The 16208-nt window shown below is 38.3% G+C and overlaps 1 protein-coding gene across 10 annotated transcripts in view; it reads right to left on the bottom strand.

Moving 5' to 3' along the window:
* Positions 1–3305: 3305 nt before the first annotated feature.
* Positions 3306–16208, bottom strand: part of LOC115006087 (FERM domain-containing protein 4A-like) — a 39613-nt gene continuing 26710 nt past the window's right edge. The window contains exons 1-9 of one of the 10 annotated variants that reach the window (XM_029428132.1): positions 14193–14418; positions 10893–11038; positions 9440–9542; positions 8374–8501; positions 7420–7533; positions 4851–4974; positions 4619–4675; positions 4136–4232; positions 3307–3986 (exon numbers count right to left, since the gene is read on the bottom strand). In XM_029428132.1, the coding sequence (XP_029283992.1) occupies positions 3830–3986; positions 4136–4232; positions 4619–4675; positions 4851–4974; positions 7420–7533; positions 8374–8501; positions 9440–9473 (711 nt within the window). In that variant the 5' untranslated portion in view covers positions 9474–9542; positions 10893–11038; positions 14193–14418 and the 3' untranslated portion in view covers positions 3307–3829. The other 9 variants (XM_029428133.1, XM_029428134.1, XM_029428136.1 and 6 more) reach the window with 9 other exon arrangements.

Here is a 16208-nt window from a genome sequence, read left to right as displayed (position 1 = left end):
TTATAATATAATATGTATTTATAATTTAATATGTATTTATAATATAATATGTGTTTATAGTATAATATGTGTTTATAATATAATATGTATTTATAATTTAATATGTATTTATAATATAATATGTATTTATAGTATTTGTGTTTATAATATAATATGTGTTTATAATATAATATGTGTTTATAATATAATATGTATTTATAATATAATATGTATTTATAATATAATATGTATTTATAATATAATATGTATTTATAATATGTGTTTATAATATAATATGTATTTATAATATAATATGTGTTTATAGTATAATATGTATTTATAATATAATATGTGTTTATAGTATAATATGTATTTATAATTTAATATGTATTTATGATATAATATGTATTTATAATATAATATGTATTTATGATATAATATGTATTTATAATATAATATGTATTTATAATATGTATTTATAATTTAATATGTATTATGATATAATATGTATTTATATATAATATGTATTTTGATATAATATGTATTTATGATATAATGTATTTATAATATAATATGTATTTATAATATGTATTATAATATAATATGTATTTATAATATGTATTTATAATATAATATGTATTTATAACATAATATGTATTTATAATATAACATGTATTTATAATATAATATTTATTTATAATATAATATGTGTTATAATATATGTATTTATAATATAATATGTGTTTATAATATAATATGTATTTATAATATAATATGTGTTTATAATATAATATGTATTTATAATATAATATGTATTTATAACATAATATGTATTTATAATATAACATGTATTATAATATAATATTTATTTATAATATAATATGTGTTTATAAAATAATATGTATTTATAATATAATATGTGTTTATAATATAATATGTATTTATAATATAATATGTGTTTATATTATAATATGTATTTATAATATAATATGTGTTTATAATATAATATGTATTTATAATATAATATAATATGTATTTATAATATAATATGTATTTATAATTTAACATGTGTTTAGAATATAATATGTATTTATAATATAATATGTGTTTATAATATAATATGTATTTATAATTTAATATGTGTTTATAGTATAATATGTATTTATAATATGTATTTATAATATAATATGTATTTATAATTTAATATGCGTTTATAGTATAATATGTATTTATAATATGTATTTATAATATAATATGTATTTATAATTTAATATGTGTTTATAGTATAATATGTATTTATAATATGTATTTATAATATAATATGTATTTATAATTTAATATGTGTTTATAGTATAATATGTATTTAGAATATGTATTTAGAATATAATATGTATTTATAATATAATATGTGTTTATCATATAATATGTATTTATAATATAATATGTATTTATAATATAATATGTGTTTATAATATGTATTTATAATATAATATGTATTTATAATATAATATGCATTTATAATATTTATTTATAATATCATATGTATTTATAATAAAGTATAATTTAATGTCTATTTTTAATATAATATGTATTTATAATAACATATAATATAGTATTTATTTATAATAAAATTTAATATAATACCTATTTATAATAACTTATACTATAACATCTATTTATAATAACTTATACTATAACATCTATTTATAATAACTTATACTATAACATCTATTTATAATAAAATATCATATAATACCTATTTATAATAACTTATACTGAATTTCCCTCGGGATAAATAAAGTACCTATATATCTATAACATCTATTTGTAATCAAATATAATATAAAATATAATAATAATAATAACAATAATAATAATAATAGTAATAGATTTTATCTGGAGGCGCCTTTCAAGACACCAAAGGACACTTTACACAATACAAGAGATAAATAGAGAAATAGAGATAGAGGTCAGATAGGTAGGTGGGGGCGAGTTTGTGGAGGGCTTTGTAGGTGAGCAGAAGGTTTTTGTAGTCAATCTGGTATTGAACAGGGAGCCAGTGAAGTTTCAGGAAAAATATTATATAACATCTATTTATAATAAAATATTATGTGTATTTATAATATTATATAATATGTATTTACAATAAAATATAATATGTATTTATAATATTATATAATATGTATTTATAATAAAATATAATATGTATTTATAATATTATATAATATGTATTTATAATATTATATAATATGTATTTACAATAAAATATAATATGTATTTATAATATTATATAATATGTATTTATAATAAAATATAATATGTATTTATAATATTATATAATATGTATTTATAATATTATTTAATATGTATTTATAATCTATAAACAGACATTAAACTGTCTGCGTGTTGAACTGCCCCCCCCCCTAAGAGAACCACACCTGTGTATTAGTGTGTTGTTCTTTATAACGCAGGAGAGTAATTCTGCTGTCTGCCACCGGGGGGCGTCCCATCCTTCTGCAGTGACTCAGATTCATGTGCTCATCATCAAACATTCATGAGATCTTATCTTCAGACTGGGGGGGGCGCTGTGACTGAGAACATTGATGGGTTGGGTGGGGGGCGAGTTTAAAGCTTTTCAGGTGTTTTTAGGTAATTTTTTGGTGTTTTCAGGTGTTTGCAGGTGTTTTCAGGTTATCTACAGGTGTTTTCAGGTGTTTTCAGGTGTTTTCAGATGTTTTCAGGTTATCTACAGGTGTTTTCAGATGTTTTCAGGTTATCTACAGGTGTTTTCAGGTTATCTACAGGTGTTTTCAGGTGTTTTCAGGTTATCTACAGGTGTTTTCAGGTGTTTTCAGGTTATCTACAGGTATTTTCAGGTGTTTTCAGGTTATCTACAGGTATTTTCAGGTGTTTTCAGGTGTTTTCAGGTGTTTTCAGGTGTTTTCAGGTTATCTACAGGTGTTTTCAGATGTTTTCAGGTTATCTACAGGTGTTTTCAGGTGTTTTCAGGTTATCTACAGGTGTTTTCAGGTGTTATCAGGTGTTTTCAGGTTATTTAAAGGTGTTTTCAGGTGTTTTCAGGTTATCTACAGGTGTTTTCAGGTGTTTTCAGGTTATCTACAGGTGTTTTCAGGTGTTATCAGGTGTTTTCAGGTTATTTACAGGTGTTTTCAGGTGTTTTCAGGTTATCTACAGGTGTTTATAGATTATTTTCAGGTGTTATTACTTCTGCACTGTGACCCCCCGAAGTTTCCACATTTGTGATAATAAGGTTGACCATGAACAGGAAGTGGGAGGAGCTTACCTTCCAGGGCGAGCGCCTTGTGCAGGCTGCGGGTGGCATCCTCCAGCTGAGCGTCCTGGGCGGGGGGCAGCTGTGGCGGTCGGGGGGGCAGCAAGTGGGGGTGGGGGTCCGGCTGGATGGCGGGCAGAGGAGGATCATGGGTATCAGTCTGCACCGGCAGGAAGGGGCCGCAGGACTTGGTGCGGGTCACTTTGACTCGCCGCTGGTCGCCGGAGTGGGCGCGGTATGTTGGCGGGGCTCCGTTGTAGAGCTGGTGTGCTGTGATTGGCTGCCTGTTGTTGGGCTGCTGGCGCTGCTGTTTGCCCCACACGTAGTCCAGCAGCACCTCGCTGTACCCCCCCCCGTCCCCTCGCCCCGTCCCCTCACTTAGCCCATTACTCATCCTCGCTCTCGTCCTTCCGTCGGCCAGCGTCTCGGAGCTCCTGAACGCTGCGGTGGTGTTCGTCCCTCTGGACCCCGACACACCGTTTACCCACAATCCCTCCTGGTCTGGGGGGCCGAGGCGGTCAAGTAGGCCGTCGGAGCTGTTACTGTGACGGGCCGCGTTCACCCTGACCCCGCCCTCCCCCACCGGATCAGAGGAGGACGAGGAGTCCTGAGAGCGTGGGGGGGGGCGGGGGAGGATGGAGGGGGAGGGGGGGGAGGATGTGAGGGGGGCAGGGTGAGGGGGGGAGGCTTCTGAAGATGTTCTGGATGGTCAGTTCTGAAAGACGAGAGGAACAGAAGGATTTTAGTTAATGTGAGGACAGCTGAGCTAAGAGTTCTACAGTGTGTGTGTGTGTGTGTGTGTGTGTGTGTGTGTGTGTGTGTGTGTGTGTGTGTGTGTGTGTGAGAGTGAGTGTGTGTGTGTACCTGCTGTGTAAGGAGTTCCTGGTTTTGTTCAGGTAAAAAACTTCCACTGGAGAACCAGCGATGAGCGGCGGGGGGCGACACTGAGACACGCCGTCCTCTGAAACATTACGGATGTTATTATAAGAAGTTGACAGGAAACTGAATATCAACATGAACACATTACAGCAGATTTATATCATACATATTATTATATTATACTTTCTCTCAGCTTCACGTCTGGAGCAGAATTTAACCTTTTCTCCTGTTTGGGACAAAGACCTGCTGTTTCCATGGTTACCTGCTCAAACTATATTATATTATATTATATGGTATTATATGTCACTCATCTCACTGTGGAGACAAGAAGGTAAACCCCCCCGGCATTAAATGGACTTTGTGCGTTTCTCTTCTGATCCGGACTGAAGTTGGTAAAAACAAGTTTGTTTTTATTACTGATAAAAAAGTTTATTTGTTATATAAAGTCGGATCCTGCAGCTGTGTTACCGTTATCGAGTCCTGTGGAGTCTGATGTCGAGCTGCTCTCTGATCTCACTGTGTCATCTGGAAACACACACAAACACACACTTTTGATTTTCAGAATAAAGGCAGGAAGAAACAGGTTTCCTCGTTTTCCTGAAACAATGGCTTCTCATCTACTGCCAGCTATATTTAGATGTTTTCATTTTCTGTCTCTGAGCAGGTTCATCAACTTCCTGTGTGTGTGTGTGTGTGTTACCTGTGTGGCAGCCTCTGTGTACAGTCCTCTTGCCGTGGTGTGTGTTGTTTTCAGAGTCGCTGTGTTTCCTCAGAGCTCCGCTAAATAAAGTTTTCTTTAACTTTGAACGCTGAGAGTCTTCCTCCTGAGACACACACACACACACACACACACACACACATTTATAAAGGTTTTCCCGTAAAACATCTTGGGTAAAAAGCGTTGATGCTAAATGTATATTATACATATAATATATATAATATATATATAATATATTATAATGTATATTATACATATAATATATATAATATATATATATAATATATCCATCCATCCATTGTCTACCGCTTATCCGGGATCGGGTCGCGGGGGCAGCAGCTCCAGTAAGGAACCCCAATCTTCCCTTCTCCGGGCCACATCCTCCAGCTCCGACTGGGGGATCCTGAGGCGTTCCCAGGCCAGTGAGGAGATATCATCTCTCCACCGAGTCCTGGGTCTTCCCCGGGGTCTCCTCCCAGCTGGACGTGCCTGGAACACCTCCCTAGGGAGGCGCCCAGGTGGCATCCTTACTAGATGCCCGAACCACCTCAACTGGCTCCTTTCAACGTAAAGGAGCAGCGGCTCTACTCCGAGTCTCTCACGGATGGCTGAGCTTCTCACCCTATCTCTAAGGGAGACGCCAGCCACCCGTCTGAGAAAACCCATTTCGGCCGCTTGTACCCGTGATCTCGTTCTTTCGGTCATGACCCAGCCTTCATGACCATAGGTGAGGGTAGGAACGAAGATCGACCGGTATATTGAGAGCTTTGCCTTCTGGCTCAGCTCTCTTTTCGTCACAACGGTGCGGTAAAGTGACTGTAATACCGCCCCCGCTGCTCCGATTCTCCGGCCAATCTCTCGCTCCATCGTCCCCTCACTCGCGAACAAGACCCCGAGGTACTTGAACTCCTTCACTTGGGGTAATGGCTCATTCCCTACCCGGAGTAGGCAATCCACCGGTTTCCTGCTGAGAGCCATGGCCTCAGATTTGGAGGTGCTGATCCTCATCCCAACCGCTGCACACTCGGCTGCGAACCGATCCAGTGAGTGTTGAAGGTCACAGACCGATGATGCCATAAGGACAACATCATCTGCAAAGAGCAGCGATGAGATCCTCAGGTCACCGAACTGCAACCCCTCTCCTCCACGACTACGCCTCGATATCCTATCCATGAAAATCACGAACAGGATTGGTGATAAAGCGCAGCCCTGGCGGAGGCCAACATTCACTGGAAACGAGTCCGACTTACTGCCGAGTATCCGGACACAACTCTCGCTTTGGGCGTACAGGGATTGGATGGCCCTCAAAAGTGACCCCCTCACCCCATACTCCCGCAGCACCTCCCACAGTATCACCCGGGGGACCCGGTCATACGCCTTCTCTAGATCCACAAAACACACGTAGATCGGATGGGCATACTCCCAGGCCCCCTCCAGGATCCTTGCAAGAGTAAAGAGTTGGTCTGTTGTTCCACGACTAGGACGGATTCCGCATTGTTCCTCTTCAATCAGAGGGTCGACTACCGGCCGAACCCTCCTTTCAGTACCTTGGAGTAGACTTTAGGCTGAGAAGTGTGATACCCCTGTAGTTGGCACACACTCTCTGGTCCCCCTTTTTAAATAGGGGAACCACCACCCCGGTCTGCCATCCCCTAGGCACTGTCCCAGACTTCCACGCAATGTTGACGAGGCGTGTCAACCAAGACAGCCCCTCAACACCCAAAGCTTTCAGCATTTCTGGACGGATCTCATCAACCCCTGCGGCTTTGCCACTGTGGAGTTGTTTGACTACCTCAGTGACTTCCATCAGGGAAATTGACGATGATCCCCCATCAGCTTCCAGCTCTGCCTCTACCATAGAGGGCGTGTTAGTCGGATTCAGGAGTTCCTCAAAGTGCTCCTTCCACTGGCCGATTATATATAATATATAATATATATATATAATTATATGTATAATATATACATTATATATTATATATATATATATATATTATATATATTATTATATATATATATATTATATATAATATATAATATATATATATAATGTAAATATTTATATATTATTAATATTATATAATATATATATAATTATGTATAATATATACATTATATATTATATAATATATATAATATTATATATATTATATATAATATATAACATATATTATATAAAATAATATAACATATAATATATATAACATATATTATATTATATAATATATATAATATATAATATATATATATAATATAGTAGTATATATTATATATATTATATGTATAACATATATGCATTATTATATATATTATATACAATATATACAATATATTATATATATATATTATATATTATATATATATTATATGTATAATATATTTGCATTATATATTATATACAGTATATACTATATACAATATATACTGTATATTATATATATTATACTGTATATAAATGTAAAGGATTTTTTAGGTTTCTGCGAAGGAAACTTTCAGTACTTTTTGATCCTTTAATAATCATAATAATAAGTGAGGTCAGAGTCACATGTCTCACCTCGGTTCGACACTTCCTGTTTCCTTGGCGAGACGCCCCCCCTCTCCGTCGGACACAGGGGGGTCTTTCCCCCGCCTCTAGGGGAAAGTCACCAGGCACTGCACCTGTCAGCTCCTGACCAATGAGAACGCAGGAAAACACACCTTACATATTAAAGCAACTTAATATATAAATAATAACAACTCAACAGGAAGAGACTCAGTAGTGATTGGACTGCAGGAACCAGCTGTTACATTAAGATATAAGATCCCTGGTGGGGGGGCAGTACTTTCTGAAAGTTCAAGAACTTTGGGGTGGGGCTTGCAGCGCTGAACATCTCTGATTGGTCAAACACTCGCAATTCACAGGAAGTCATCAACTGCCATTTTTTTTTAAATCTGCATCCGAGAGCTACTGGCGGGCACTTTGAGCCTGGCCGTAGAAGTCGAGCGCAAAAGAAATGTAAAACAGTGCTTTTTCGTTTTCATATGTCAGCTGACTAATATTTGTGGGACTTTAGAGCGAAGTGGATTGATTGGCGAGCAAGTCGGTTCCTTAAGACCGTTGCTGTCTGCGTTTCCGCCGCGCTGTAAAGACCCAATTAGTCCTCTGCCATATGAACGAGCGGCGGCTGTTTGAACGCCGTCACATCTCCGAGAAAATGGCAAAACATTTACAAACTGGTGTTTTTTTATAAAATAGACCATAGATCTCTGAAAACATATTCAAATATAATAAAGTGACATTAACACATTTTTTAAATGGTTGATGAGTCCTGTGAATGGCGAGGACCTTCAGAACCAAACGACCCGCCCTGATGCCTTTGGTTTTTATCTTTCTTACCTCACACTGAGGGGGTTTTGCCCGGATATGAACACCGGTCTTTGTTGTGCCTTGGCCACAGAAGGTTTGGGAACCACTGCGTTACACTGTCATTGGTTCTGATTGGATAATCCCTGTTATGACATCACTCACCGCCTCCTGCAGACAGATGCGTCTCAGCTCAGCCAATCGTGTGCTCAGCAGTGCCTGCAGGCCACGCCTCCTCTCCTGCAACTCCGCCATTCGCTCCCTCTGCTTCCTGTCCGGACAGGTGAGAGGCTCTGCACACAAAGGAAGTAGATTACATATGACTAAATGTAATGGATTACATATTATTAAACGTAATGGATTACATATTATTAAACGTAATGGATTACATATTAAACGTAATGGATTACATATTATTAAACGTAATGGATTACATATTACTAAACGTAATGGATTACATATTATTAAACGTAATGGATTACATATTATTAAACGTAATGGATTACATATTATTAAACGTAATGGATTACATATTATTAAACGTAATGGATTACATATTATTAAACGTAATGGATTACATATTACTAAACGTAATGGATTACATATTATTAAACATAATGGATTACATATTACTAAACGTAATGGATTACATATTATTAAACGTAATGGATTACATATTATTAAACATAATGGATTACATATTACTAAACGTAATGGATTACATATTATTAAACGTAATGGATTACATATTATTAAACGTAATGGATTACATATTATTAAACGTAATGGATTACATATTATTAAACGTAATCCATTACATATTATTAAACGTAATGGATTACATATTACTAAATGTAATCCATTACATATTATTAAATGTAATGGATTACATATTATTAAACGTAATGGATTACATATTATTAAACGTAATGGATTACATATTACTAAACGTAATGGATTACATATTATTAAACGTAATGGATTACATATTATTAAATGTAATGGATTACATATTATTCAACGTAAACGTATGTTATTCACCTGTAAAACATGTTTTATGTCTGTTTTTTTTTTTTTCAAAGTTATTAATTTGTATGTCTTCTTAATACCTGTGTTACTCTAACATGTTACACAGTAATATAAACATATTACTGTTACAATTTATTATCGTCATTATTATCCATCCATCGTCTACCACTTATCGGGTATTATTATTATTGTTTGTTCTCACCACGTGCTGAGATGAGTTGACCTTTAACCTCCATGCCGTGTGTTTCCCATGTGACCTCTCCTCCGTCCTCAACTCCTGTTCGCCGCCCCACACACTCACTCACCTGCAGAACACATTCAAGAAAACTTTATCGTCCCCAATCACAGACACACATCAGTTTAACAACATCAACAAAGTCAACACAACATCAACACAATTACATTACAGGTCATCCATCCATCCATCCATCGTCTACCGCTTATCCAGGGTCGCGTCGCGGGGGCAGCAGCTCCAGTAAGGAACCCCAATCTTCCCTTCTCCGGGCTACATCCGCCAGCTCCAACTGGGGGATCCTGAGGCGTTCCCAGTGAGGAGATATAATCTCTCCACCGAGTCCTGGGTCTTCCCCGGGGTCTCCTCCCAGCTGGACGTGCCTGGAACACCTCCCTAGGGAGGCGCCCAGGTGGCTCCTTACTAGATGCCCGAACCACCTCAACTGGCTCCTTTCAACGTAAAGGAGCAGCGGCTCTACTCCGAGTCTCTCCTGATGGCTGAGCTTCTCACCCTATCTCTAAGGGAGACGCCACCCCTCTGAGAAAACACAGACCGTGATCACGTTCTTTCGGTCATTAGGGTAGGAAGATCGACCGGTAGATCTTTGCCTTCTGGCTAAGCTCTTTGGTCATTCAGCAGACACTCCAGAGTTCACAGTGAAATAACTGGACAGTCTCTCTGGAGCAGCTCAGAGAGACCAATTCTCACAATCATCTGGTTTGGAAGCCGTACCACTAGACCACCACCACCCAACAACAACCTCCACATCAACACATCAACAACAACTTTATTACAAATGCAAAACAAGTTTTTTTCTTTTTAATTTGTCAGAACGCAAAAATGCATGTTCAGCCTGTTTGTTTAAGCTTGTGCACTGGACTGGCGTGAACGGGACTGGACTGGCGTGAACGGGAAGGGAAAAATCGCCTTTCATTAACATAGCATCACTTTATAGTCAGCAGTCCATCGATGAGCAATACAGCTTCTTTAGCCTTAACGTTACATTAGTAATTAACTTAACTCCATCGCCGCCCCCTCCCTCTGGAACTCACTCCCCAAACACATCCGTGACTGTACCGATCTCACCATGTTCAAATCCCAATTCAAAACCCAGCTCTTCAGATCTGCTTTTAATCTGTAATTACTTCTATGTATTTTTAATGTTGATGTCCTGTTTTTCTTAATGTAATTTCTAATGTTATATGTACATGTAAAGCGTCTTTGAGTACCTTTTAAAAGTGCTTTATAAATAAAATGTATTATTATTATTATTATTATTATTATTATTAACTTACATTAGAAATAAATTACATTAATAAATGTACATTAGTTATTATTTTACACTAGTAATTATTTTACATTAGTCATGATGATACATGAGTGAAGCCGTGCAGTTACAGCAGTCAATAATGTCTCTCACCTTGTAACTGGGTTCATAAGAGCTCCAGTAGTTCACTCCGGTGGCTATCAACTGCCTTAAGACCAGCGACAGGTCTTACGTTAGCCCTTAGCTGTTAGCCTTTAGCTGTAGTTGCAGGAAGTTAAACCGTCTTCAGAACCTCTGACCTGATAAGACAACAGAAGAAGGAAGAGAAGGAGAAGGAGAACAAGAAGGAGAAGGAGAACAAGGAGAACAAGAAGGAGAAGGAGAACAAGGAGAAGAACAAGGAGAACAAGGAGTACAAGAAGAAGGAGAACAAGGAGAACAAGGAGAACAAGAAGAACAAGAAGAAGAAGGAGGAGAAGAAGGAGAACAAGCAGAAGGAGAACAAGGAGAACAAGGAGAAGAACAAGAACAAGGAGAACAAGGAGAACAAGGAGAAGAAGAAGGAGAAGGAGAAGAAGAAGAAGGAGAAGAAGGAGAAGAAGAAGGAGAACAAGGAGAACAAGAAGAAGAAGGAGAACAAGAAGAAGAAGGAGAACAAGAAGGAGAAGAAGGAGAAGAACAAGGAGAACAAGGAGAACAAGAAGAAGGAGAACAAGGAGAACAAGGAGAACAAGGAGAAAAAGAAGGAGAAGAAGAAGAAGGAGAAGAACAAGGAGAACAAGGAGAACAAGAAGAAGAAGGAGAAGGAGAAGAACAAGAACAAGGAGAACAAGGAGAACAAGAAGAAGAAGGAGAAGAAGAAGGAGAAGGAGAACAAGGAGAACAAGCAGAAGGAGAAGAAAATATATTATACTTAGTGATTCAAACACTGGTTTGAGTCTGAGCGCATCGAGAGGCCTGAACTCTGAAACTCTACTTATCTCCGATTCACTGAGTGAGAGGAACAATTTAGAAAGAACGAGTACAGACATGCCCGACACACACACACACACACAAAACACACACACACACACACACTCTCTCTAATGTGAAGATGCTTCCTTCCTCGTCTCCTTTAGGGAACACTGAGCCTCCTTCACTAAAGGAAACCACATAATGTTGTTACGTTCATGAAAACTGACTATCATCATGTATTTCATACGTCGCTCTAACATATAAGAAGGGACGACGTGTGTCTCTGCCCGCAGCCTGAGCCTCCCAGAGAACAAGACGTCCCTGCGAACAGGAAGTGGAGCCCAACAGCAAACAGGAAACAGGAAGAAGGAAATGAGCGATGAAAAAGGAAAGCAGCTTCACAGAGTTTCATCAGAGGACCAAAACATCACAGTCAGTCTTGAAGCAGCTTAATAACTTCTGAAATGTAATTTCATCTTCCACATCGTTCTGCAGCGAGTCTCCAACAGACTGAACAGATACAAAAGGAAGAAACATCCGTTATCTACTAACCCTGCGTCACTGGTTTTGTTTTGTGGTGGTGGTCTAGTGGTACAGCTTCCAAACAGAACACAGAAGGTTGTGAGTTCAACACCAGAGCTGCACCATTGTGCCCCTGAGCAACTTAACCTGAGCTGCTCAGAGAGACTGTCTGTAGTGAGTTCACTGTGAGTCTGGATCAGAGTGTCTGCTGAATGACCTGTGATAATAATAACAATAACAACAACATTTTGTGACGTTGAACGTGACACCAAGAAAAAAACAGAAAAGCCGACTCGTTTACTGCAGCGGGAAACACGATCAACCTCCACGATCAACCTCCACGATCAACCTCCACGATCAACCTCCACGATCAACCTACACGATCAACCTCCACGATCAACCTCCACGATCAACCTCCACGATCAATCCTCCACGATCAACCTACACGATCAATCTCCACGATCAACCTACACGATCAACCTCCACGATCAACCTCCACGATCAACCTCCACGATCAATCTCCACGATCAACCTCCACGATCAACCTCCACGATCAATCCTCCACGATCAACCTCCACGATCAATCCTCCACGATCAACCTCCACGATCAATCTCCACGATCAACCTGCACGATCAACCTCCACGATCAACCTCCACGATCAACCTCCACGATCAATCTCCACGATCAACCTCCACGATCAACCTCCACGATCAATCTCCACGATCAACCTACACGATCAACCTCCACGATCAACCTCCACGATCAACCTCCACGATCAACCACCACGATCAACCTCCACGATCAACCTGCACGATCAACCTCCACGATTAATCTACACGATCAACCTGCACGATCAACCTCCACGATTAATCTACACGATCAAACTACACGATCAACCTGCACGATCAATCTGCACGATCAACCTCCACGATTAATCTACACGATCAACCTACACGATCAATCTGCACGATCAATCTGCACGATCAACCTCCACGATCAATCTGCACGATCAACCTCCACGATCAACCTCCACGATCAACCTCCACGATCAACCTCCCTGATCAACCTCCACGATCAACCTCCACTTAGAATTTTAGTTGAATACCCCTGGTCTACACGATCACGTTTCATCACAAAGATGCAGTTTGTGTTCAGAGACACGGAGCTGCAGACTGAACACAATAAAGATTATTCAACGTTTAGTTCACAGACAGCTGATGCTACAGGTCACATGATCAACTGAATGTAAACAACACAGTTAATCAGAAACTGAACATTTAAACATCAAACACACACACACACACACACAGTGGGTGATGAAAGCATGTAGCTGCAGACAAAGAGATGCAAATGCAGGATTTAAATATTCAACAAAGTTACAAAGTGTGTGTATGTGTGATTCTCCAGTAACACAGACTGAATTCACACGTCCAGCCTGCAGCTGTATTCTGTGATGTGTTCCCCATCATTGCATTGTGGGTAATTAAATATAATAGAAGACTCTCTGCAGGTCTGCATAGTAACATATACACATTGACTGAGATCATTCTGCAGCGTCCTGAAGAAGCGTTTAATGAAATACTTAAATGTCCTGTTCAACTCTCGACCTGCAGCTCAAAGCATTCTGTTTGTTTATCTGTTTGTTTGTTTATTTATCTGTTTATGTTTGTTTATCTGTTTATGTTTGTTTATCTGGATCCTAAAGAGTCAGGACTGGATCAGGTCTGTGTTCTGGAGTCAGTTTGATAAATTATATTAACGTGTTTTGTTCTGAATGTTGCTTTGTGTTTCATGGATGCTTGTTCTGTTTTTCGGATTTAACATAATAAACATTAACATGTCATTTTGTAATGTTTAGCCACGTGACACTGCTGCTGCATCTCAGTATCTCTGTCCAGACAAACAGATAAATAAACAGATAAAACACAAACAGCAGCAGGACAGTCAACATGTCGACACAGGAGCAGTTTAAATACCTACAGAGCAGCATCCTGGCGGCACAACAGCTGCTCACCTCAGGAGGGAAACCCGGGATAAACCCGGGATAAAAGCGGGATATATCCGGGTTAGAGGCGGGATATTTGCGGGTCCAGACAGTAAAGTGAAGGTAAATCAGTTTAAACTTTAAACTTCTTCTCTTCAGTTAACTCAGAGTTTCTCCTCGGAGCGCCTCTCTGCTCTCACGCGCTCACACACCATCAAGTTACCTGCGTTCACCAGGTCACTTCCGATCCAGGATTTCAGATTAAATGTACAGCTCTACTCTCACAGGAAATTCACTGTCTATAAAAATAAAAGCCTTTCAACTGTTTAACCTTAATTATATGAAAGTTATTAAATTAATTAATTTTAATTTATTTTCTGGTGTGCTGAAAAACTACGCCGGCAATGAAAATCTGCTAATTGTTTACAGTGCAACACAAATATCTCATTAAATATGACACAGACACATCAGATCTCTTATTTTGAAAGAGATCCTGTTAAGCTGCAGCAGCTTCACATCAACAACTGCTTTCATACACACATAATAATAATAATAATAATAATAATAATAATAATAATAATAATAATAATAATAATAATAATAATAATAATAATAATAATAATAATACTGCAACTCCCTCCTGCTGGACTGCCTTCATGAGCCATCTGACTTCTACAGCTCATCCAGAATGCAGCAGCCTGACTGGTCTTTAACCCCCAAGTTCTCCCACAATGCACCACTCCTCTGCTCCCTTCACTGGCTACCAGTCCAGGCTACAATCTGCTTCCAGACTCTGGTGCTGGTCCACCGTGCTGTGAATGGATCAGCCCCTTCCTACATCCAGGTCATGGTCCAACCAGACACCCCAGCACGTTCACTTCTCTCTGCATCGGCCAATCAGCTCGCTGCTCCCTCAGTGGGACCCAGAGACCCTCAAACAAAGCCGCCTGTTTGCTGTCCTGCTCCAACATGGTGGAACGACCTCCCCATTGGTGTGAAGACAGCAGACAGTCTTCACACCTTCTGCAGACTGAACACTCTCCTGTTTCCACTGCACCTCGGCCAATGAGGAAAATAATAATAATAATAATTCTGTTCTTTGTAAATTGCACTTTTGTTTGGTCTATTTGAAGTTATTGTTCTGCACTTAAAGGACTTCACCTGTTTGAAAATAATGTACCTGCAGGATTCTTGCTGTTCAGAGTTGTTGCTTTGGACAAAAGCGTCAGCTAAATATAATGTAATACAATATAATGTAGAAATAATAATAACAATATAAATAATAATAACAATAATGATAATCGTAAAAGATACACACACACACACTCATTCACATTCATCACTTCCTGTTTCTCTGTTTTCACATTCAGCAGCTAAGCAGGACAGATGCAAGAAACTCTGGGTAAAATAATCCTGCAGAGATCAGCGGCTTCTTCAGACTGCAGGAAAACTTCTGTTACTATATATATATATATATATATATATATATATATATCCAGGGGTGCACATAACTTCTTTAGTGAATTACTCAGATGAGTACCAGGAGACAGTGTTTGTTTCAATAAGTGCAGTCTTCCTCACTGTCTTCTATTTCAGCTTCTTTCATGGTCGATGATGAAGATGCTGCAGATGCACCATCCACAGGTCAACAGCTGGCTTTGGGTCAAATGTCTCTGTGGCCTTCTTTGACAGGTGAATGTGCATCAGGGCTGAGAGACGAGCATGTGACAGACGAGATCTGCACTTTGGTTTGTATTATGTTTAGATGTGAGAATCCCCTCTCACAAGCTGCACTGCTCAAAAGCAGTGTAAGAGACAGTTTAACTACCTGGTTGATGCTGGAGTAAGCATCTGGATTACTTGTATTTAATATTTGGAGCAAGTCATAGACAGAGGAGGCTGCCAAGCATTTTCCTGCTTGCTTTAAATGCATGCATTCTCACAGAGTAGTGTCTCTGTCAAGGTGCAAGGTGGCCTCATATTTCTGAAGAATGGTGCAAACTGTTGT

Source organism: Cottoperca gobio, unplaced genomic scaffold (assembly GCF_900634415.1).
Source record: "Cottoperca gobio unplaced genomic scaffold, fCotGob3.1 fCotGob3_474arrow_ctg1, whole genome shotgun sequence".
Classification (NCBI taxonomy): Eukaryota; Metazoa; Chordata; class Actinopteri; order Perciformes; family Bovichtidae; genus Cottoperca; species Cottoperca gobio.
Note: the sequence above shows the minus strand (reverse complement) of the source record. Positions and strands in the feature narration are given on the sequence as shown.